The sequence below is a fragment of the Microtus ochrogaster genome, unplaced genomic scaffold (genome assembly GCF_000317375.1).
Source record: "Microtus ochrogaster isolate Prairie Vole_2 unplaced genomic scaffold, MicOch1.0 UNK212, whole genome shotgun sequence".
NCBI classification, from domain to species: Eukaryota; Metazoa; Chordata; class Mammalia; order Rodentia; family Cricetidae; genus Microtus; species Microtus ochrogaster.
In genome coordinates, this window is record NW_004949310.1 from 41,457 (window position 1) to 64,807 (window position 23,351).

Here is a 23,351-nt window from a genome sequence, read left to right on the forward strand (position 1 = left end):
TCACAGCTATGCAACTCTGTTTATGTTAACCATACATATTAGGCAAGTTCATAGACACAGAATTCAGACCATGTACAGAGTCCATTAGATTAGCTCATGGAGCACCAGAGGTATTACATGGGGACGGTGGCTGTTAGGAGCAATAGGGAACTGGCTCAGCATGAGATGTGGCCTCCAGAAGTCTTTCTGTTCACACATCAAGCAAGACACTCGACTGATTTCTCCAGTGCCATTCTCAGGGCAGAAGAACACACCTCGGAGATTTGCAGAAGCTGCAGTTAAGGTGGACGGGTTTGAGCAGTGACCTATGGCATTTTTTTGCAGCAGGTCTCACAGAGGAAGAAAGATGGGGCCATTCTCAATAGGAGTGGGGATACCTGGCCACCTCAGCTCAATCAGCGGGCCAAGAAGCAGATCTGGTATGTTGGGGGCACTTTGCCGAAGCCACTCTCCTTGGGACTGAGGTCAATGTCCTTAGGAGCCACGGGACTGGACACAGAGAAGTTCTGGAGCATGGTGGTGAAGAAAAGGAACAATTCATTGCGGGCAATGCCTTCACCAAGACAAATACGCTTTCCTGTGGGCACAGAGAATGAGCCATGTGAGCCCCAGGGAAGTATATAGCTTTTGGACTGCCCCATCCCTAAACCCAGACAACTCTCCCATTGCAATGAATAAGAATGAGTTTGATACTCACCTGCAGTTCAAGTGAGAATGTTAAGAGATTCCCAAAATGTTAAAGAATTGGTTCAAGGGCTAGTGAGACTTCTTAGCATCGCCTGCTATCAATACTGATAACATGAGTTCAACCCTCTGGACCCACAAGTTAGAAAGAGAGAACCAACTCCCACAAGCTGTCCTCTGATATAAACACACCCATACCCACCATTGTGCACATATATATGCATACAAACATGTATCCAGGAATAAATAAATCATAACGTGCCAATTTGTTGGGAAGTCTCATGGTCACTTCTGACAAATTTTTAGCTTTTATCAGATTATCAAAGTCCTTTGTTCCTGGACTGTAAGAACCCACTTAGAGTAGAAAGGAAGTGTGTATGTGTACATATGTATAATGCAGCAGCTTTAATGTTCCTCCTTTCTCATGTGAGGCGATTGATATCCATTTCATTGGCTGCCCTAAGGGTAAAGGTGCTGTTTACAAAGACTCTTGGATTAACAACTGGATGTTGTTAAGGGTCCTATATGAGCCAGATATGGATACACATGCCTGTAAATGCAGCACTTGGGAGACCATGACAGGAAGATGATGGGTTCAGAACAGGCTGGACTACATAGCAAGATCTCTGTGTGTGTATTCCTTCTGTCTCTCCTTCTCTAAACCCAAGAATGCTTATTAAAATGAAATAAAAAAATCTCTGTCTCATGTCATTATATAAGTCAGAAGAAAAACAAATATTTATGGACTCTTATATTACCACTAATCTCATAAACCTATGGTTTTATATTGACTCTTTAACAGCATTTTTAAGGTATAAGATTTATAAGATTAATGTATAAATTTAAACTTTTTGTCATGATATTAATGGTCATATAGATTACTAACTAATTCTAGAAAAAGGTTTTATCTACCTCCATGTACATGATTTCAGGTTTCAGACTTTCTTTTCAGTTTTCTGCAGTGAACCATGAGCATGCCTAACAGCAGCCTTTGGAGTCTCCATAAGGAGGGTAGGGCCCCAAAACTATGATTCCTCCAGGACTATGATAACACCACAAGCTGAAAACACCACCTAAAGATCAACTTTGGACTACAACTGCTCAGAACAATTGTGAGGTGGCTAGCTGAGATGATCCAGCCTAACAGACTATTCTAGCCAGGACTTGAGACAAGTCCCACATTTCCCATAACACAGAGACTGTTCAACAAATAACACATCTACCTCTCCCAGGACTTGACAATTAACTCAAATTTTTCTTTTCAGGATCCCCTAAAGATGTCATCACCCCAAACAGCAGGAAGTAAATTTAAAAACACAAGCCTTCATTCCCAAGAGGTGGGGTGAGTGGTTTTTGGTCTTTCATTGGGTTATGGATGTTTGTTATTGTTTAGGGGAGTTGGTTACAAGTTGTTACTGGTAATGGTCAGGAAAAAAGCTAAACAAAGGAAATTAGATTCAAGGTTCTTGTTTTGAAAGAAAAAAAGGGAGATATAGATATGATAGGATAGAAGGGTAGATTATTGAATCTACTCTAAAAAGAAAAAAGGGAAGATATAGATATGATAAAATAAAAAGGTAGATTATTGAATCTACTTTTTAAAAGCAACTACTAGTTTTAAATGTTTTACATTAGATTGGACTTTTGCATATTGTATACAAATTTTGTATATTGATACAAATTTGAGATTAATTTTGTTAGAACATACTGTACATACATTGCTACTCTTATTCAGGGTATCATACCTATACAACTCATTTAACAATGTAATGCAAATATCTACTCCTTGAAAATTATTATTATCAACTGTTTAGTATAATAAGGAAATACAGGTTAGTAGTTAATCACCTATTATAATCAAACTTGTAGTCACATTAGATATGTTTTCAAGGTCAAACAAAGATATATTTTAGATAGACAGGTCATCTTCAAACACTTCAGAGTTCTACAGAATATGGCATTTAAGATGTTTTAATCACATAGGTTCTTTTTTATGACAATGAAACATGTCTGCTCCTGGCAGCACCAATCTATTTCAGAGAATAATGGGCATCAAAGAAACTTTACATGGAGTTTATTTTCTTTGTGGCAAAAGTAAGCCACAGGGAAAGAAAAGGCCCTTGACTCTACTGTGGACAGTATGATGTCCTAACTGGACAAGCAGGACATAAAAGAAAGTGTCTGCCAAACATTGTCAAGACAAGGAGAGACAGCCTTTCAGAATATCCGGCCTCACAGATAAGTCTGTCTGATATTCTAGGCCTGTAGGCTAAAGATGAATACCCCAACACTGCAGAGAAACTTTGGGTGACTATCCAAGCAGCCAGCTGTTTCTGTCATTTCTCACATTTTTTTGGAAGTTGCTTACTCATACTTCCTGCTTATTCAGTTAATATTATTTCTTTCTTGGGACTCTGAGGGAATTGAAAACTAGATAATTATAGTTATAGTTTTGCTTGTTTACCAGATGCAGAAAGCAAGTTATGATAAAAAGTAAAAAAGACTTTGGACTCACAAGATAGGATAGATATGGAGTGTTTTCTCTGAATTTGTCAAATGCAAATGAACTAGATATTGTTGATGCATTTATTGCCAGTATATATTGTATATAGTTATTGTACTTACTGTATGTAGTTTTTCTTATATTAGTTATAGCCTTCTTTTTATTTTAGAGTAAAAAGGGAAATATAGTGGTATATTATTTGTGTTTTAATAAATAAAGCCTGTCTGAATATCAGAGGCAAAGCAGACATATTAGTCAGCCATACAGGCCAGACAGTGGGGGGGACACACTTTTAATTCCAGAATTTAGGAAACAGACAGAGGGATCTCTGGTAGTTCAAGGCTACCCTGGGCTACACAAGATTGAATCTGCCTAAAAGAGAAATAGGGCTCAGCTATGTAATGGTGTCACATACTTTTAATCCCAGCACTGGAGAGGAAGAGGCAGGCAGATCTCTATAAATTCAAGGCCAGCCTGGTCTACAAGAGCTAGTTTCCAGGACAGATTCAAAAGCTACAGAGAACTCTGTCTCAAAGACACAGAGAGAGAGAGACAGAGACAGAGAGAGAGAAACAGGGCTCACACAAAGATGATCCCAGCAATTGGGATTATATACCTTTAATCCCAGCATTAGGGAGGTAGAGACAGGGGCAATATGGCTAGGCAGAGAGAGGAATATAAGGGGGAAGAGACAAGAACTCAGTGGAGTATGAACTAGGGGATGTGAACTCTTCAGAATTCATGGAAACAGAATCTCACCCATTTTTGGTCTGAGGAAGAGGAAGAGCCAGTGGCTGGCTGCCTTGCTTTTCTAATCTTCAGGTTGAACCCCAATATCTGTCTCTGGGTTATTATTCATGGTACACCCCTCTCCCTCCCTCTGCTCCCCACCTCCACTCTCCCTTCCTTCCTTTCTTGTTCAGCTTGATATCAACAAGTTTCTAAACACAATTGCTCATACAATTAAAAATGGGCAAGGTTACATGATGAAGGCTCTCTGGCACTCAACGAGTTCTCAGGGGTATAAGAAGCCTGTGGTGGTTTGTCACCTTGGGCATGGAGCATCACAGAGCAATGGGAGCCTGAAAACCCAGACAAAGGCTCCACCACTTGCCCTGTATCTCAGAGATTCTTAATCTGCAACTGGCTGCCTTGGGTTTCCAGGTGGAGGAGGGATTTCCAGGAACCCATGCCCTCCAGTTTTTGGGGAGCTACCTAGGAGTGTCTAGGGAAATCACCCTATCCCTTTGAGCACCACCTTTCCAGAATTTAAGCAGCATTAGCTTAGAAATTAATGGAGTATCTCTCTGAGATAGTTCTCCTAGAACTGGTTTTGTGACCCATATTTTTCCAGAGCAGTTTTTAATGGCTATCTCACTCTCAACAATGACCTCATACCTGGAACTGGCAAATTATATACCATTCATGTCTCTTTGGCTCTCGTATCCTTTTGGCTTGTTTGTTTGCTCATTCTCTTGCTTGCTTATTTGCTGCAACTTGCATCCCACAGCAGTATACCTGAATCTGTGCCTGTACCTATCTTTTTATCTATTTTTTTCTGGCTGCTTTTTCTAAACTTCCTAGCCAACATCCTAAGCCCTCCTCATTCTCTGTTTAACCATATCTAGTCATGCATTCCTTCATGTCTTCTTCTTGCATCCCTTTTCTCCACACCACTGGCTTTCTAAACTTGGGATTGTTGTACAGATAGTTTACTTATATCTCATGCCCTACATTGATGTGGTATGCCCCTCTGTGTGCTGTGAATACCATTGGTTAATAAAGAAACTGTCTTAGGCAGAATATACGTAGGTAGGGAAAACTAAACTGAATGCTGGGAGAAAGAAGGCAGAGGAAGAGAAGCCATGGAGCCACTGCCAGAGACAAATATGCCGAATCTTTGTCAGTAAGCCACAGCCATGTGGCAATACATAGATTAATGGAGATAGGTTAGATTAAGATGTAAGAGTTAGCCAATAAAAAGCTAGAGCTAATGGGTCAAATACAGTTTCTTTGTGGTTATTTTGGGAGTCTGGGCAACTGGGAAATGAACAAGCAGCCTCATAAAACAAATTGACACACCAACATGGTTGACTAAATCCATATAAAACCTAAGAAAGCTTGGAAAGAAATTCTAGACACTAAAAAACAAAGTTTAGCCACATTTTTTCCAGATGGGCTCTGCTTGCTGCAGCTCTCTTAAGAGAGGCCTTCCTGATTCAACAATGTCTTTAACAGTGGCTTCCTGGTCCATGCTGCCAGCACAAACTCTGGTTCTTTTGGGGGGTTGATGCCTGCCACCACTATGAGTCCAGATGCTTATGTGCCCACTTAGGGTCAAGAGGAAAGTAGCTGAAATGATGTCCAGGCTCAGCACTCCCCGCCTGGGCAGTCAGCAGGATTGAGTCTGCTAGGAGTGCACAGACCAGAAAGCATAGCAGATTCTCGCTGCCATGCACAGAGATATATCGAGGCCATGCAGTGTGCTGCATGGCAAATTTAGCTTTTACTCAGATAAAAAGGTTTTATATGCTGCACAGTGCTACCCAGAGTTGAGGTTGTAAGGATGGTTCGCACCCAGCAATCCTAGAACCTGCAGGAAACTACCTCCACCATATTTAAGGTCTGAAAAAGGCAAAGCCAGCACCCAAGACCGCTGAGACTATGCTGCTTAGCATTTTAAAAAGTACTCTTGGAAAGAAAATGATTTCAGATACACAATAGGACATATTCAGACATAAAAGACCTCTAAACAAGACACTGTGTGTTTGAAAAATGTATATAAGCTTGGGAGAGAGAAGAAAAAGAGTAAAGAGACAGTAAATGTACTATAAAAGAGTACAGACAGTCATAGATTAAAGGAATAAAGATAATAAAATAAATATTAAATTGTAGAAAAAGTAATAGAGTAAAACTAATAAGCCATGTAAAGATGGAAAATTCACAGAGTCTGGAATTTATAATATACATAATAATATGTATATTATTGTGTTTTCTTTAAATTTTTTGACTGTTAAAGAGCTACATAACAAGAGACATTTCATTGTATGGGCTGCTAAGCTAAACCAGCATACATACTTTAAAGGTATCTTAATTTCAAAATTTGGGTCAAAGAATGTGTTGCTTTGTAAAAGAGGTTCTTTTGTTTCTGCAGAGGATGAGAACCTGTGGAATCCTTCTAGACTAATGTGGTTTAATGGACCAAGATCCCCTGAAAGATCACCTTCAACACCCCTCAAAAAATACTTTGCCCAATAAACAGCAAGAAGCAGTTTGAAGAGAACTACACCTATATCCCTAAATGATTGTTTACAAATGTTTATTTACATTTAAGGAGGCATATGCTATGAGATCTGCATTGATATGGATCTTGGTTTATTGATACAGATTTAAGGTCAATTTTGTTATACTGTGTATATGTATCTCTGCTCTTGATTAAGGTGTTGTGTTTGTGTAGTCATTTAAAAATGTAATGTATAATTAAGAAATATAAGTTAATAGATAATCATCTATAATAGCCAAGCTTGTAATCATGTTAGTTAGATTTTCTAGATATATAGAGATATATTTCAGTTAGATAGGTATTCTTCAAATCTTTCAGAGACCTTCAGAATATGTCATTTAAAATGTTTTAAGCCGGGTGGTGGTGGTGCACGCCTTTAATCCCAGCACTCGGGAGACAGAGACAGGCGGATCTTTGTGAGTTCGAGGCCAGCCTGGTCTACAAGAGCTAGTTCCAGGACAGGCTCCAAAACCACAAAGAAACCCTGTCTTGAAAAAACCAAAAAAATAAAATAAAATAAAATGTTTTAAAAACTTAGGACTTTTCATGACAATTAGACACATCTGCCTCTGACAGCACCAATCTGTTTCAAGAGAAAGACGGGCATTGAAGAGGCTCCTTATGGAGTTGGGTGGCTATTTGGGCAAGAAACTGCTCGTGCCTGGACTGCTTGATGGTATGCCATGTGAACTGGACATGCAGGACCCATAGAAAAATGACTACTAAAGTTGCCTAAAGAAGGTAAGACAGTCCTTCAAGGGCTCCTGCTTCATGACAAAATCTGCCAGACATTCTGTAGGACACAAAAAAAAGTGACTGACAAAATGCTAATATAGGCAGAACTGTCTTTAAAATTTCCTGCTTCATGGAAAAGTCTGCTGGATACTATGGGCCTATCGGCTGATGATGGATGCCCCAATCGTACAGAAGACCTTCACGTGACTGTCCAGGCAGCAAGATGTCTCTGTCAATTCTAGAGTTTTGGAAGTTGCTTACAATGCTCTTCCTGTTTACTTGGGTAATATTAAATCTTTCTGGAGTCTTTGATGGAGTTGAAGAATTTATAGTTATAGTTTTCCTTAGTTATGATAAGAGATAAAGTAGATATAAATATTGTAACTGTAATTCTTTCTTGATACCTGTTTTGTTATATGTAATTTTACTACGTTAAAGTTGAAACCTTCCTTTTTATTTAAACAGAAAAGGGGGGAATGATGTGGGATTCCCCTCTGTATGCTGTGAATACCATTTGTTAATAAAGAAACTGTCTTAGGCCTGCACAGGGCAAAATATACGTAGGTGGGGAAAACTAAACTAAATGCTGGGAGAAAGAAGGTGGAAGAAGAGAAGCCATGGAGCTGCCATCAGAGACAGACACCAAATCTTTGCCGGTAAACCACAGCCACGTGGCAATACACAGGTTAATAGATATGGGTTAAATTAAGATGTAAGGGTTAGTCAATAATAAGCTAGAGCAAGCAGTGATTTAACTAATACAGTTTCTGTGTGGTTATTTTGGGAGTCTTGGCAGCCAGGAAATGAACAAGCAGCCTCATATAACACTACATGTCTACAACCCTGAAGATGAAACATGAAAGGAGGCCATTGGACTGGACACAGCCAGGAGCAAGGCTGCAGACAGGGTGACTGAAGTCACTTGGACACTCAAAACTGGACTACTCTTAGCTGAGACATGGCTCAGTGGGAGAGCACTTGCGTAAAATCCCTCAGTGAGGGGATGAGGGCAGAGAACAGGGAAGTTCAGCAACAGAGCATCTCCTAGAATGCACCAAGGAGAGGTTGGAGGTGGGGGCTCTTTCAAAGGCAACTTACTTAACACATACTCAGCCCCGGCTCCACCCCTAGCATGAGGACAACTAAAGGTTAAGGAATTCCTTCTAGAACCTCTCTTTCTCTAAAAGATGAGAAATCTGAACACAAAGTTTACTCATTTACACAGAGTCCATTCAACTGAATTAAATTTGGTAAGAGGCAGATTCTGTATGTAACAAACTAACCAAACACAACAGGCGCTCCAACTACACACTACTTGAGATTATATTCTTTCAGTGAAGAACAAATCTCAGTCACTCACAGCAGTTGACCTACTCCAGGCTGCCAACTACCTCAGCATGGCTAAGTAAGGCCAAAGCAGAGCCGACACCCATCAAGCTGTGTGTCCATGCCCTGCTCCCTCTGGTCTACAGACACTGTGTGCTGACACTGCTGGGTACTATAACTGAACTTTCTCTGGTTCAAGAGTTTGTCTATCATGAATGGGTTCTTGGCTCAAATAAATGGTAGTAATTTTGATGTCTCTTAAAATTTAACAAGAGTATGAAAACAGAGATAAGCATGTCAAGACATGCCCCATCCCAGTGCTCACAGCTAAAGTCAATGCCTCCCCAGTGATCAAGACCCTACTCAGTTCATAGTAGTGTTCAAGACCCTACCCAATTCATAGCAGTGTACAAGACCCTACCCAGTTCATAGCAGTGTATAAGACCCTACCAAGTTCATAGAAGTGTACAAGACCCTACCCAGTTCATAGAAGTGTACAAGACCCTACCCAGTTCATAGAAGTGCTGCTGTTTCTTAAGAAAATGCATTTTCTCAGGTTCACAGGTTTATCAATACCTTCCCAAAGTCCTCCTGAGCAGGGCTCCTTTAGTTCAAGAAGCCCCTAGTGAGACTGTGGCCAGGGTGAAAGGAATGATTCAGGCAAAGCAGCTAGAATAGACTCAGTAAACCTGGACCTAGTACTATTTCCTGGAGAGTGAGCCTACCCTATAGTGTCTGGGAAAGGAAGCACAGGTCCGTCTCACCTGTAGAGAAGGGCATAAAAGCTTCAATTTTCTTCAGAGCCCCATTGGCATCCAGGAAGTGGTCAGGATTGAAGGTATCTGGTTGTTCAAAGTACCGTGGGTCATGAAGAGCTGAACTCAGGATGGGGTACACTTCAGTGTTCTAGGAGACATTGTGAGAGACAAAGATGTTAACATACCCTGACTCCCATCTGCAGACAGTCATATTGCAATAAGATTATTGATTGCAATAAGAACTAGAGAATGCTGGGAAAATGCAAACAATCTGTTACTAGGATTGAGGGTAATACAAGAGGAGGTTCGAGGCATAGAGATGTAGCGTCTCAGCTGATCTCACCTTGGGGAGGAGGTACCCTCGGAACAAAGTGTCTTTGTTGACTTTGTGTGGCACTCCAATTGGGATAAGATCTGAAAATCTCTGAATCTCATGGATGACTGCATCCGTGTAAGGCATTTTGGTGCGATCATCAAGGTTGGGTGGGCGGTGTGAGCCAATCACCTGATCGATCTCTTTTTGGACTTTCTCTGCACAGAAAAGGGGAATAGTGGATTTACTTTGCCAGCTTTATAGCAATGATATTTTATTCTATGAGCCGACAGCCCAGGAAAGAGTGCAGCAAGAAGACTCTCCTGAGAAACTCAGTGCACTTGAGGGTACAAACAACTGTCCTGTTCTTAAGTGACTGTCTCTCTGTGCCCATGATTAATACTATATTAAAGCTCTTCTCCATGAGCCTCAACCCCATTTCAGTGTTTTTTAAAAAAAAAAGAAAGAAAGAAAGAAAGACAGAAAGAAAGAAAGGAAGAAAGGAAGAAAGAAAGAAAAAGAAAGAAAGAAAGAAAGAAAGAAAGAAAGAAAGAAAGAAAGAAAGAAAGAAAGAAAGACATACAACAAAGGCTACTGCATAGGGAGACTTTGGAGTAATCTTATTGATGCAAGAATGTAAAGGAGAAAAACAGTAAAAATTCTCATCTTTTCAAGGAATGAATCATTTCTCTAGACACACACACATGCACACATACACACACATATACAAACACACACTAGTACTTACATATACGCCAAAACTTTACACGGAATGTTATATTAAGAACTCAAGGCTGTATCCTCAGGAATAATATGGAAAAGTAGGTAGATTAGCAAATGATTCTATCAACAGATACATGCAAAAATGGATACATAAAAAAATCAAGGGATCAATCACTTAATAAATGGATATATTCATGAGTTAATGAAACAGACAGACTAAACACTGGATTGTGTATTCAACTTGTAAGTCAACAGGTGAGTCAAATAGTGGATAAATCAAGAAAGGGATAAGCAAGGGAAAGTTCAAAGGCCAGTTAGTGAAAGGATTAAGAAATGAAACCAGTTGATAGAAGAATAGATGTCTGAATAAATCAACGACAATTTATTCAATCCTACAGATCAAAGGAAAAACTAAGTTAATTAAAATAAATGAATGAAATGGCTGGTTGGGTGGTTAAAGGATCAATGAGTACACCAAAAATTAGACAGTGGATTGATACATGGTTGAGTGGGTGGGGTACTAGGTGTGTGTGTATATTATTAATAAGTGTTTAGAGGTGGGTAGATAAAAGGATGGCTGAGTAAATGGGTGTTTGGATAAATAGATGCTTAGATGGATGGGAAAATGAATGAAGGGATTGGTAGGTGACAACTGGCTTGGTGGGTTGATAAATAGGTGACTGAATGAACAGAATAAGTAGATGGATGAAGAGATGCATGGATAGAAAGAGGAATGAAGAAAAGAATGTAAAGATAGAGGAAGACCGATGGGTGGATGGATGGGTGGGTGGATGGATGGATCAATCTTTAAGTGATGAGAGAAAACAATGGAAATGGATCAACTGAGTGTTCATTCACACACCACCCACAGCTCTGCTTTAGGTTAGATGTAGACCAAAGCCTTCAGAGCTCCAGATATAAGAGGCCCATGACTCATCCACACAAACCTCCACAGCCAATAGGAAGCTAGAAGATTCCCCAACTGGTTGTTTGTGGCACACCTGCAACATGGGGGTATTTGAGCATGAGAAGGAAGCCATAGCGGAGCGTGGTGCTGCTGGTCTCGGTGCCAGCAAAGAAGAGAGACAGCACGGAGATTATGAGGTTCTGGTGATGGAACTCCGTGTGTTGGTTGGACTTCTCCTGGTTCCAGATGGGAGAGAGAAGGGAGGGTCAGGGGTGACTGGAGCCTTGCAGGGCGAGGCACACACATCCTGAGAACTGTCCTCTGTCTCAATATCTAGACCACATGGTATTTCTCAGTCCTTAATAATATCACTTGATCTCTGTCTGTTCTGTCTTCTCTCTCTATTGTACTCTCTGGTAGTTTATCATGGTTTATCTCCCAGACTCTTAGAACCTTTGTTGTCTTTCCTGCTTTTTTCTTGTGTCCTATGTTTCTTCCCCACCCTTCTTTCTCCCTATCACATTTTCTCTTCCTTTTCCAGAGGCTTCTGCATCTTCTCCACTCCATTTCCTGTCTCTCCTCCCCATCCTCTGCCCCCTTTTCCTCCGCTCACATCCTCAGCCTTCACTCTCAGCCATCCCCTCTCATTCACACAGGACGTACCTTCTCCATGCGTAGAAGGTAGGTATCGATGAAGTCTCTAGGATTGCTGGGGTCCAAGGTTTCCCTGTGCTTCTCCACATTGTGGCCAATGTAGTCGAGAATTTCCTGCAGGTTTTTGGAGACTTGTATGTGTGTACCAGGAAAGTACTTCAGGAAGCCAGAGAAGAGCTCAAACACCTGCAAGAAAGAAGGGTCCAGGAAGTTACTTGGAGCTATCAAGTCTCAAGAAGCAAGCTGTTCCTAGGTCCACACATTCCATGAGTCCCTGCCTTCTCTCCTTCTATCCTCACCCCTCCCTTTTTTTAACCTCCCCCACTACTTTGCTCATCTTCTCTGTTCCTTTGTTTCCCCTCTCATGAACATACACATACAGCATACTATCAGTCTGTCTGGATCTTTCTCCAGTACTTACCTTGTATTCTCTATCTCTCTTTCCTAAGCCATCATTTTGTTGTTGCTGCTGCTGCTGTTGCTACTGTTGTTTCAATTGGGGTTTTGTGTCTTTCAGACTATCCTCAAACTCAATACTTATCCAAAGGTGACATTGAACTCTGATCTCCCATGTACTGGGATTGCATAGGTGTACCAGCCATACCTGGCTTATTTTGTGTAGACAACCCCTCTGTCCTCTTAGCTACAGCCAGAGCCCCATGTCTTCATTTTCTCAAGGTTGGCTGGTTCTATTTCTGCATCTGGGTCTCTCTACCCTGCTTAACAACATCCCTCCCTTCCTTTGTTCATTCCTACCTCCCTCCATCCCTCCAGGCCTCAGGATCCTTGCCTCTCCATGTTGTCTCTGCCTTTTTACCAGACCTAAGACACTCCCTTCTTTGCACACAGAGCATCTTTTTTTTCCCCTCTGCCTTGGATGCTCCTCTCTTTCCACCCACTGACCTGGCTGGAGAATGAGCTGATGAGAGAGAAGCTCTGATAGAACAGGTCCAGCAGGCGCAGGAACTGGCGGTCTTTGTAGTCAAAGCGCTGTCCAAAGACAATGGAGCAGATGATGTTGGCTGTGATGCACTGGAAGAGGAAGGTGGGGTCCAGGGGGGCTCCTGGAGGATGAGGATGCACAAGAGACATGGCATCAAGAGGAACGTTTGGCCTTGGCTCCATCTCTGTAAAGTTGTCCCCACCACTCACTACTCAAAGAAAAATAACAGCTGATACCCCATTTGTACATATGATGCACCAGGTCCTACACTCAAGATTACACACACCATTTTACTTAATTTCCTCTCAGTATTATACATAAGATGCAATGCTATTAGTATACACAGAAACAGTCACTAACTTCAACAAAGGAAACACAACTACTCATGAGTGGGGCCAGGATTCAGACCCAGGGAGCTGAGAAGGAGAGCATGTGCAAGTCAGTCTCTACCCTGTACCTCCCCCCCAGGCAACATTCTGACTCTGAGCTGAGAGCTAACTCCTACTGGCAGGAATGGTGCAGAGAAGGATTCAGGGGTTGCTTTATGGATTTAGAAGTCTATCATCTACGAGTCTTCCTCCAGGTCTTCTATGATTCTAGGCTCTGTGGTATTCCAAGTACCATCATCGTGTGTGTGTGTGTGTGTGTGTGTGTGTGTGTGTGTGTGTGTGTGTAACTTTCTTTTCTCTGCCCATGTATGTTTAGCCTCTTTCTTTGGTTCTGCACTCAGGTCCCTGTGTCACCATCTTCCTTTATGTTCATTCTCCAGGACTCACCCTGGGATTTCCTCAGCTCCTCCACCAGACATCGGGCCTCTTCCTGAATCCGCTCCTCCACACTCCGCTTCCCCATCCCAAAATCTCTCATGGTGGCCAGAGAGAATCGCCTAAGGGCCTTCCAGCGTTCCCCATTGGCAAAGATCACACCTAAGAACGTAGGGGAAGGATAAGTGAGTTGCAGAGGAAGTTCACAGAGACCTGGGTCCTTTCCCACCCCTTGCCCTTCCTTCTATCAGATTCTCCTCTCTGTGTGCCCATTCACCATTCCACCTCATCCCAAACCTTGAGACTCCTACCATAGTCCTTGAAGATTGGTTGAACCACAGCAATTGTCCCCCGGCCAGAGAAAGCCTCAGCTTGGTCCACCAGAGCTTCCTTTATGGCCTCTGTCCCATACAACATGACCACAGGCCTTGGTCCCAAGTGCACTGTGAACACATCTCCATATTTTTCTCGAAGCTGCCAAGTATAATCACACCAGGATTGTGGTTAGTCAGTGCAGACGTTGTTGTTACACTGAAAACACCTAGACACAGACGGGTAAATAGTTACCCCTCTGCTGGCCACCTTTCCTCTTCTGATAATGAACTAAACCTCTGAGACTATAATCAACCCCCAATAAATGCTTTCTTACAAGAGCTGTCTTGGTCATGCTGTCTCTTCACAGCAATAGAACAGTGACTGAGACACAAGGAACATGATTCCAAAGGAACAACAATGATCAGCCTTAAAAGAGGTGGTGAAAATATCTTTGCTATAAATCTTCACTTACCCAAAATGGCCAGATTTACAGTTCTTGTCTCTGTAAAACATGTTTAACTGCTCAAAGTCTGATGGAACCTAAAAGATATTTACAGATGACAGCACATGCAGATTGCTTGTGTTCAAGATCTACAGAAGCAGCTGGGCGATGGTGGCACACGCCTTTAATCCCAGCACTCGGGAGGCAGAGGCAGGCGGATCTCTGTGAGATCTCTGGTCTACAGAGCTAGTTCCAGGACAGGCTCCAAAGCCACAGAGAAACCCTGTCTCAAAAAAAATCTACAGAAGCTATTAAAAATTTCACATTGAAGCGAGTTTCTCTAGGATGTTGGCAAGAACCAGCTATTGCATTACTAAAGAACTTTTTTTCCTTATTTCTCAAGTGTTTGAAATAAATTCTCACTAATGAGGGGAGGGGACTTAACCTGCTACTTCAGACATAGATATAAATGTAGACACAGATATGAATATGATATGGATATAAATACAGATATAGAATCTTGCCCATACACCTTCAGTCTGGACAGCTCTGAATCTCAGTCAAGAACCATGCTTTCTGTGATCCAGCTTCAGCCTGTTCAATACTTCCTGACAACATTCAAGAAAATGGTTTTGACCCATTCACTGGATACATGGGAAGGGGAAGTAATGATCCCTGGTGATGGTCTTGAGTTCACACTCATGACTACAGTATGGGCTGTTGGGAAATACTTAACAATGCAACCTACTTCTACAGGGAATTGGTTCCAGGAATATGACAACCCTCCAGAGCTGAGAGCCCTTGAGGAGCATGGTGTTGTGTTTGCAAATAACCCTCCTTCATCCTCCTGTAAACTTTACTTTCTCAAGATTGCACTGGAGCTAATAGAAATGAAAGGCTATGAAAACGGTCAGTGCCTGATGTTATATATGAAATAATGCTAAGAAAAAACTCTACACATGTTTGATTTACAAGGGTTTATGTTTTGAGACAGGATCTTGCTGTGTAGGCCAAGCTGAGCTGGGACTCTCTATGTAGCTTAAGTTGTCTCAAATTTGTCATTCTCCTGCCTCAGACTCTGAAGTGCTAGAGTGACAGGTGTGAGCTATACCTGAATGCATTTCTTCTAAGTATTTTCAATCCACAGCTGGTTGAATCTGTGAGTAGAGACTCTGCCTTTATTGAGAATCAGCTCTAATTTTTGAAGATGAGTATAAGCATACAGAGAAATTTCACCTCCAAGTGCTTGTAGAACAGCAAATATATATACACTTATTCACCAAATGAATGAACCAGATTATTCCTAGAAGAAAGCCTTCTTAATAATATGCTACACAGAACAAACAGTGGTGAGTCCACACCAGGGAATCTTGTCCATCGATGAAATAAAAATCTGCCTATCAGATCAATGATAGAAATAATCACCAACTTAATGTTGGCATGAAAACAACTTCTTATTATATTTGCTATTATCTCAGTGAAGTCTGAGCACAGTGGCATCAATACACTGAGACAGAATTGTGAGAAGATAATAACTACAGGGCATAAAACAGGGACTAGAAAGGTTGGGAACCACTGTTTCAGAGTGATGATCAACTTCAACAATATCATAGCTCAAAAGTGAATGACTGGAGAGATGGCTCAGGGACTAAGGTCTCATACAGAAGACCTGGGTTTGGTTCCCATCACCCACATGGTAGCTCAGAGCTATCTTTAACTCCAGTTCCAGTGGATCTAATGCCCTCTTTTGACCTCTGCAGGCACCAGGCATACACATAGTACACAGACATATGTATAGGCGAAACACTCACACATAAAATAAAAATAAATCTAAAAGAAATCATTTTAGGGTGCAATTGAAGCTGGAGAGGTGGCTGGGAGCACTTGATGTTATACTATACCTAGTTATAAGCCTGGTGTCCCAAGCACACCTGCAACCTCAGCTCCAAAGTGGAGGATGGTGGGGCTTGCTGGTTTCCAGCCTAGCTGAGAGAATGGCAGCCCCAGGTCAATGGAGAGACCCTGCCTCAAAGGAATAAACAGAGAATGATAGAGGACAACCAGTGCCCCCATCTGGCCTCCAAGGAATAGGTACAGGCATCCACACACAAAGTACACATACACTCAGACACACAGTAATAGTCATAATAATAATAATAATAATAATTACACTTATTTCCAAATCCTAGGCAGTCACTTTCAGAACTTCCTCTACAGTAGGACCTGCCTCCTCTTCTGAGTCCTGACTCAGAAAATCATGGTTCTTCCGAAACTTCCTTTCTATCCTTTGTTCTTTCAGATACTGACCAAAGACTGGGCATGTTTCCCCCAACATTCTGAGCTTTCCCTCTTTTTCTGAAGCCTACCCACTCGTTTTTCACCACTTGGCTGCTTACAAATGGCATAGATTCCTCTATTTCTCTCATCCATCTTCCTCTTTCAGCAGCTGCCAAGATTTACCACTTGCCTGCCCTAGTGCTGTTAATCTCAAACTCTAATAAGACTGCACTTGAGTTTCCCCCAAGTCTGGTTTATGTGAATAATATGTGCTCTAAAGAAGTTCCTGTGAGGATAAAACAGGTGGTCACACTCCAGGACCTTAGGAGTGAGGAAACCCAGGCAGTGTCTCTAGCTACCCCAACAGCTATCAGAACACTTGAAAATAAATACCAGGTTCATCGCACTTGAATCAGGCCTCAGAGGCCACACTTAAAAGCCTGTTGAGGATCCCAGCAAGTGGACACAGATAAGTGTTCTTGTGAACCTACCAAAGGAGTATAATGGATTTTGTATGAGTGTTATGCCTACATGTACGTAAGCACATTACATTAGTGCAGTGCCCTCAGACGGCAGAAGAGGGAGCCAGATCCCCTGGAACTGAAGTTACATATGGTTGTGAGCCATTTATTTTGGGTGCTGGGAATCAAAACCAGGTCCTCTAAGCAGCAGTCAGTGCTCTTAACCGCTGAGCCAGCTCTCCACCACCACTACCCCCACCCACGTCCTTCTTATGACTTCTCCTAAATGAACATTTCTTCCCAGAGCTACATGTGACTGATACCAGTCACTGATCCCTGATCCACTGATCCACTGATCCCTGTGGAACAGCTTCGGAAATGTTTCATCACCAAATTTCAGCCCATCTCCCAAATTATTTTAGAGACATTATTCTTAAGAGGAGAGTGTTAAGAAGCCTAAAAATCAGTTTAAAATAGACTCCACCCTTATCCCTTATCCATCCTCCCTCCTCCCTCTGGTCCTGAGAGGAGACATGATATTCTTACCTGCTCCAAAGATTGACTCCACCCTTAAGAGTTAATTCATCTGGACCTATCAATCCCCAGCCAAGAGACAAGCCCTGGGAAAAGCTGATTCATAAACCATGATGAGGATAAGGGAAGAATAATCATTCCCTTATTGAGCTAGTGTGCTTCTCCTTCCATGGCCTTGGTGCAGCCACTTGCAGAACTTCTGTCAGCACTTTTTCTAGTGCTTACTCGGAAAATCATTCCTCTTTTGTTGTGCTGTGAAATAATCCTTCTATATACACTGTGTGAATATATGTCACTGTGAGTGGTTTAATAAACACAATAGCTGACTGGCCAATCACTGAATAGGATACAGTTAGGCTGGAAAGTCAAACCAAGAATGATGGACTGAGGAAGGGTAGAGTCAGAGGAGTTGCCACCCAGATATAAAGGAAACAGAAGATGAATGTGCCATCCTAATAAAGGTACCACCACGTGGCAGACCATAAATAAGGAACATGGGTTAACTTAAAATGTAAGAGCTAGTTAATAATAAGTCTGAGCTATTGGTCGAGCATTAATTAATTAGTTAATATAACTGTGTGGTAATTTGGAAGCAGCTGCCGGTGTGGAAAAATTCCACATACACTGCTGGAAGGCCTTGCTGGTCAGAGGCTGCAGTCTACCACAGCCTGGCAGCTCTCTCCAAGCTTGGCAACATAGAGGCCTCCTTTCCCAATGAGACTTCCTGCTCTCTGTCTGCCCTTATTTGGAAAAGGGCTCTAAGCCTGGATGTTGGATTTACCTCTAGTGTGACCCTTGGCATAGTTCCCTGCTAGAGTTCTCCTGCCTGCTGACCCTATGGTAACCAGACACTGTGTGGGGAGCTTGGCCATAGGACCATACTCCACATATGGTAACTAGGACTTCATGATACTAGGAGCTTGCACTAGGAGCTTCATGATAACACTTAAGCTGTCTCCCCAAGAGCTGTCAAACTGTCCGACCTTGCTCACTCACTTCTGCTCCCTCCCACTTTGTAGAGCAGCAGCCAACGATCCCCAAGAAAGAAGAGAGTCGCACCCGTCCTTCTCTTTTCTTTTTAATCTCTTCTTCTGGATCTCTACCAAAGGCTGGGTTGCTTTCCCTGGCACTCTGTGCCTACTCTCTCTCTCTCCCTGGTGCTGTACTGCCCTACCCTCTTTCATTATGTGGCAGCCTACAAACAGCATGACTTCCCTCTTCCTATCCATCTTCCAACTCTGGCAGCTGCCAAGATTCACAACTTCCCTGTCTTGCTGTTTCCCTCTCAAATGATAATAAAATTGTCCTTGAGCTTCAAAAGAATTTTAAAAAATAAAGACTCAGAAAGGCAGTTGAATATTTAGTCCAAATGTTGGCAGTTACTGGAGGCCACAGCTTGGTTTGTTTCTCTACTCCTGGCCAACAGTATTTCATCATACTTAAGATGTCAATCTCAATAACACACGTGATAAAAGCCCACACTCACTTCCAGCAACACAGCTGCCTGGGAGTATAGACCTGTTTCTTCAGCCACAACTAAAGCTTCCAGAGAATGTTCCAGATTGCATACCATCAAACCCAGCAAAAACAAGCAATTTGGAATTGAACTGGAACTCACGGAGCTGACATGGCCTTTAGCACCTGAATTTGAGTCAGGCTCCAAACTCATCTACAACCCATTTGAGAGAGCTGGGCTGGTTGCATCTGCAGTTCGCCATGGAATATCACTACCACTTGGCTTCCATCTATCTGGAGCTTTCCTTTTCTTGCCTTTTCCATGTTATATGCCTTGAACATGGTTAAAGTGTCCTCTGTGGTTCCTGTGTTGGAAGCTTGGTCCCCAATGAGATTGTGTTGAGAGGCGGCAGAGACCTCAGGAGCTGGAGTCTAGTGAGAGGCATTGGGTCTTTGGGACAGATCCACAGAATAGGTTAATGCTGGTCTCATAGAAAGAGCTGGATTCATGGAGAATGGATTATTATAAAACAAGGCCGCACAATGTGGTTAGCCTCTTCTGCAAGTGACAGATCCTCTTTTCTCCTCTCCACCATGTTGTGACACATAAGAGGGGTTCCCACTAGAGGCTGGATAAAAGAAGTGCTGGATCTTGGAATGTCTGTTCATGATTATAAGCTAAATAAACCACCTTGCTTTTAATTTTCATTGTGTGTGTATGTCTGCATGTGTCTGTGTTTCTGTTTGTGTGTGTTTGTGTCTGTGTATCTGTGTGTTATGTGTGTCTTATGTTATGTGTGTGTCTGTATCTCTCTGTGAGTCTGTGTGTATCTGTGTTATGTGTGTGTGTATGTCTGTGTCAGTCTGTGTGTGTGTGTTATGTGTGTGTATGTATGTGTATGTGTGTGTCTGTGTATGTCTGTGTATATGGGCAGGGAGGTACTCCCAGCGGTTAGAGGAAAACATCAAATCCTCTCGAGAGCTGGAGTGACAGGCAGTAGTTAGCTGTCAGATATGGGTTCAGGGAATCAAACTGTGTCCTCTGGAAAAGCAGCAAGTATTCTTAACCACTGAGTCATCATTCCAGACACATAAACCTCTTTATTTTATAAAAGACTGAGTCTCTTCTCTATTGTTATAACAAAAAAATTAAAAAACCACCTGGAGGGTCTTTCTTGTTGACTTAGGTAGGCCATTTCCCATCTTACCGTTCTTGGTTTCAGTCAAGCCATTCCTCCCCATGACCCCAAAATTCAGCACCTACCTCTCCTCCATTACATCATGTTCATTCACCTGGGACTATTTCTCCCTCTCCTGTCCCCTTTTGTCCCTCAGGAACAGCTTCTTTCCCCATTTATTCTCCTTCCAGAGAGTCTTCAGAAATCTCATCAGATCCTATCTTTTATGTAGACCCTTATGGATCCTCAGATGATCTTTAAACTCAATTGGGGGTGGGGCTGGAAGGATGACCTGTTATTTAAAAGCACATGCTGTTCTCGCAGAGGACGATGGGTCGGTTCCCAGCACCCCATGGCACTCATACCATTTGTAACTCATTTCTGGGGATCCCATAACCTTTAGAGCACCAACTATGCACATGATACACATGTATACATGCAAGCAACATGCATAAACATAAAATAAAACTTAGTGAGGCAAACCCTTTTGCTTTGACAGTGTTCTGTATCACCCAGGTGAACAGGAAATGTATCTAATTAACATATCTCAAACCAGGCCATCAGGTACCAGGGATGCAGCTCTGCTCCCCAACCCTACCTCTATGATGCTATGTGGTGGAACATGGGACTCCTTATCATTCAAAATATATAGTCAGAAAGGAAACCAACCATCACATTACAGCTGGTAGAGGCTCTAATTCCCTGCCAGTGGCACATTTCTTAGACCCTGTGTGATCGTATGTTTTTACCTTCTTTTAATTTTTAAAACAATCTTATTTTACACACAATCCCAGTTCCTGTTCTCTCCCATCCTCCTATTCCCCCCATCTTCTCCCCATCCCACCCCCCATCCACTCTGCAGAGAAGGTGAGGCCTTCCATTGGGAGTCAACAAAGTCTGTCATGTGTGTTCATATCTTAATGATGCAAACTGTCCCCTTGCAGCTGAAAGAGATGGCCCAGAGATTAAGACCACTGGCTACTCTTCCAGAAGTCCTGGGTTTGGTTCCCAGCAGGCACATGGTGGCTCACAACTATCTATAATGAGATCTGGTGCTCTCTTCTGGCATGCAGGCATGCAGGCAGGCACAGAACACTATATACATACTAAATAAATCACTGAGAAAAAAAATACTGTCTCTGCAGGGAAAAGATGTAGCGTGGTCACACTGTGACACGATGCTACTGCACCTCACTGTGGGTCTGTGGGCAGTTAGTGGTACTGGGGATAGGTGTCAATTTCTTTAGTGTTGTAGTCACTCACAAGATGCTTATGGTCCAGTAAGTAGGCCCCACCCATGCTTAGACAGGGGTCAGCATCTCTCCTCTTCTACACCAACCTTCCCAAATGAACCTAGAGCCTAGAAAGCATCCTACCTCTTCATGCTAAGTGATCTCCAAGCAATAAGTCACACATGAGACCATGTGAATGACCCAAATAAACTCAGTGGGAAAAAAACAGAAGAATATCAAAATAGGAAGAGTCTTGTTGGCAAAATGAAGGGTTCTTGTGGGAGAAAGAGGGAGGAGAGTGGGAAAGGAGGCCATAAATGACGGAGATCCGGTATATGCATATGTTAAATTGTCAAAGGATTTTAAAAAATAAAATCAATAGGGTGTTGACTTGGGCTTTCCAATGTGTGGGAAGCACATGTTTCAAATACATATGTCAGGATAGGGTGACACACACTTGACATTCCACTCAGGAGGCTAAGGCAGGAAATATGAGTTGGATGCCAACCTAAAAGACACGGGGAGGGCCGGGCGGTGGTGGCGCACGCCTTTAATCCCAGCACTCGGGAGGCAGAGGCAGGCGAATCTCTGGGAGTTCGAGGCCAGCCTGGTCTACAAGAGCTAGTTCCGGGACAGGCTCCAAAGCCACAGAGAAACCCTGTCTCGAAAAACCAAAAAAAAAAAAGACACGGGGAGACCATGTTTCAAAATAAAAATTAAAATAACTAAATTTGCCATTGATGGGGGGATCTTTTAGAATACAGGGGGTAACAAACACAAGGTTCATGAGGAAAATCTCCACAGCCATGGGGAGGGACAGAGGAGTGGGATTTACAGTCATTGCTTCAGCTCCCTCATGGAAGGTAGGACCACAGGTGCCAACTCATTATTAGTACGCAAGTGGTGATTAATCAAACATGAAATCCCGAGTGTGAAGCATCAATGCAGAGCCTGGTAAATACAGTGCTAGCTGCTGGAATGAACTGATAAGCACTCCCTACCTGCCCCTCCTCCCGCCCTACCTCTCCTCCCCTTTGTCCCTGAACACCTGAAGCTAATCTTTGCTCTCTTTTGTTGGCAGGAGCAAAGCCTGTTGTTGATGCCTCTGACATTGTTCTTTCTGTTCTGGAACAGACAGGCCCCACAGAGTGAAATTCTACACGCTTACACCTCAACACCTGGACCCCTTTCACACTCGAAGCACAGTGCCCCACACAATTCCAACATAGCGAGGACGCGCCTGTCGATCTGAGCACCATCCATCACCACCAATCAGCATCTCACCTTTCACTCAGCAACCTTCCTACCTGCAAGGAGTCCCTCGTTCATCCCAATGAGTGATCTCCAGGAGCAAACATGGGGCTATGCCATAGGGCACAGGCCCTGTGCGTGTCTCACCTGCATGAAGGAGTTGAGGAGGCCTCCTCTGTCCATCTGCAGGAGGTTCCCCAAGAGGGGCAGGGGACGGGGTCCTGGTGGAAGGTGGCCACGAGCCTTTGGGTGGCCCCTGACCAGGAGCAGTAAGAAGCCCACAAGGAGAGCAAGGAGAAGCAGGACACTGGGCTCCATGGTCCTGGTCTGAGCACCGTCCACTTCACTGCACACTCCAGCTGGACTTTTATGCTGAACCTGGCCTTCCACACAGTTATGTAACTTCAGCTGTTCCCGCCTCCTGTCTCATCATTGTCCCCGAGTGTGAGCACCCATACTTCCTGCTTGGGCTGTCAATGACCAGCTCACTCCCTCCTTCTTTACCTTACCCTGGATGTTGGCAAGGACATCATGAAAACGGATACACAGGACATTGGGAACAATGCGTCTCGATTTCTGGGGGTGAGTATACACAAGTCAGTTCAGTTCTGTC

At 42.8% G+C, this 23,351-nt stretch overlaps 1 protein-coding gene across 1 annotated transcript; it reads right to left on the reverse strand.

Annotated features, from left to right (window-relative positions):
• Positions 1 to 23,093, reverse strand: LOC101981278 (cytochrome P450 2B1). The gene is made up of 9 exons (XM_005372156.1): positions 22,886 to 23,093; positions 13,905 to 14,067; positions 13,606 to 13,755; positions 12,790 to 12,950; positions 11,896 to 12,072; positions 11,327 to 11,468; positions 9,633 to 9,820; positions 9,296 to 9,437; positions 1 to 577 (listed from the first exon to the last, which is right to left on the reverse strand). Exons 1-9 carry the CDS (start codon positions 23,054 to 23,056, stop codon positions 396 to 398), a joined length of 1,476 nt encoding a protein of 491 aa, XP_005372213.1. The 5' UTR covers positions 23,057 to 23,093; the 3' UTR covers positions 1 to 395.
• Positions 23,094 to 23,351: the final 258 nt, after the last annotated feature.

Excerpts from the sequence above, each read along its gene's own strand:
- LOC101981278 (XM_005372156.1), bottom strand. The coding sequence starts at position 23,056 with ATGGAGCCCAGTGTCCTGCTTCTCCTTGCTCTCCTTGTGGGCTTCTTA. Across the intron at positions 14,068-22,885 it reads TCCTCAACTCCTTCATGCAG|CTTCGAGAAAAATATGGAGA; the intron begins GTGAGACACGCA and ends TATACTTGGCAG. Across the intron at positions 13,756-13,904 it reads ACCAATCTTCAAGGACTATG|GTGTGATCTTTGCCAATGGG; the intron begins GTAGGAGTCTCA and ends CTACGTTCTTAG.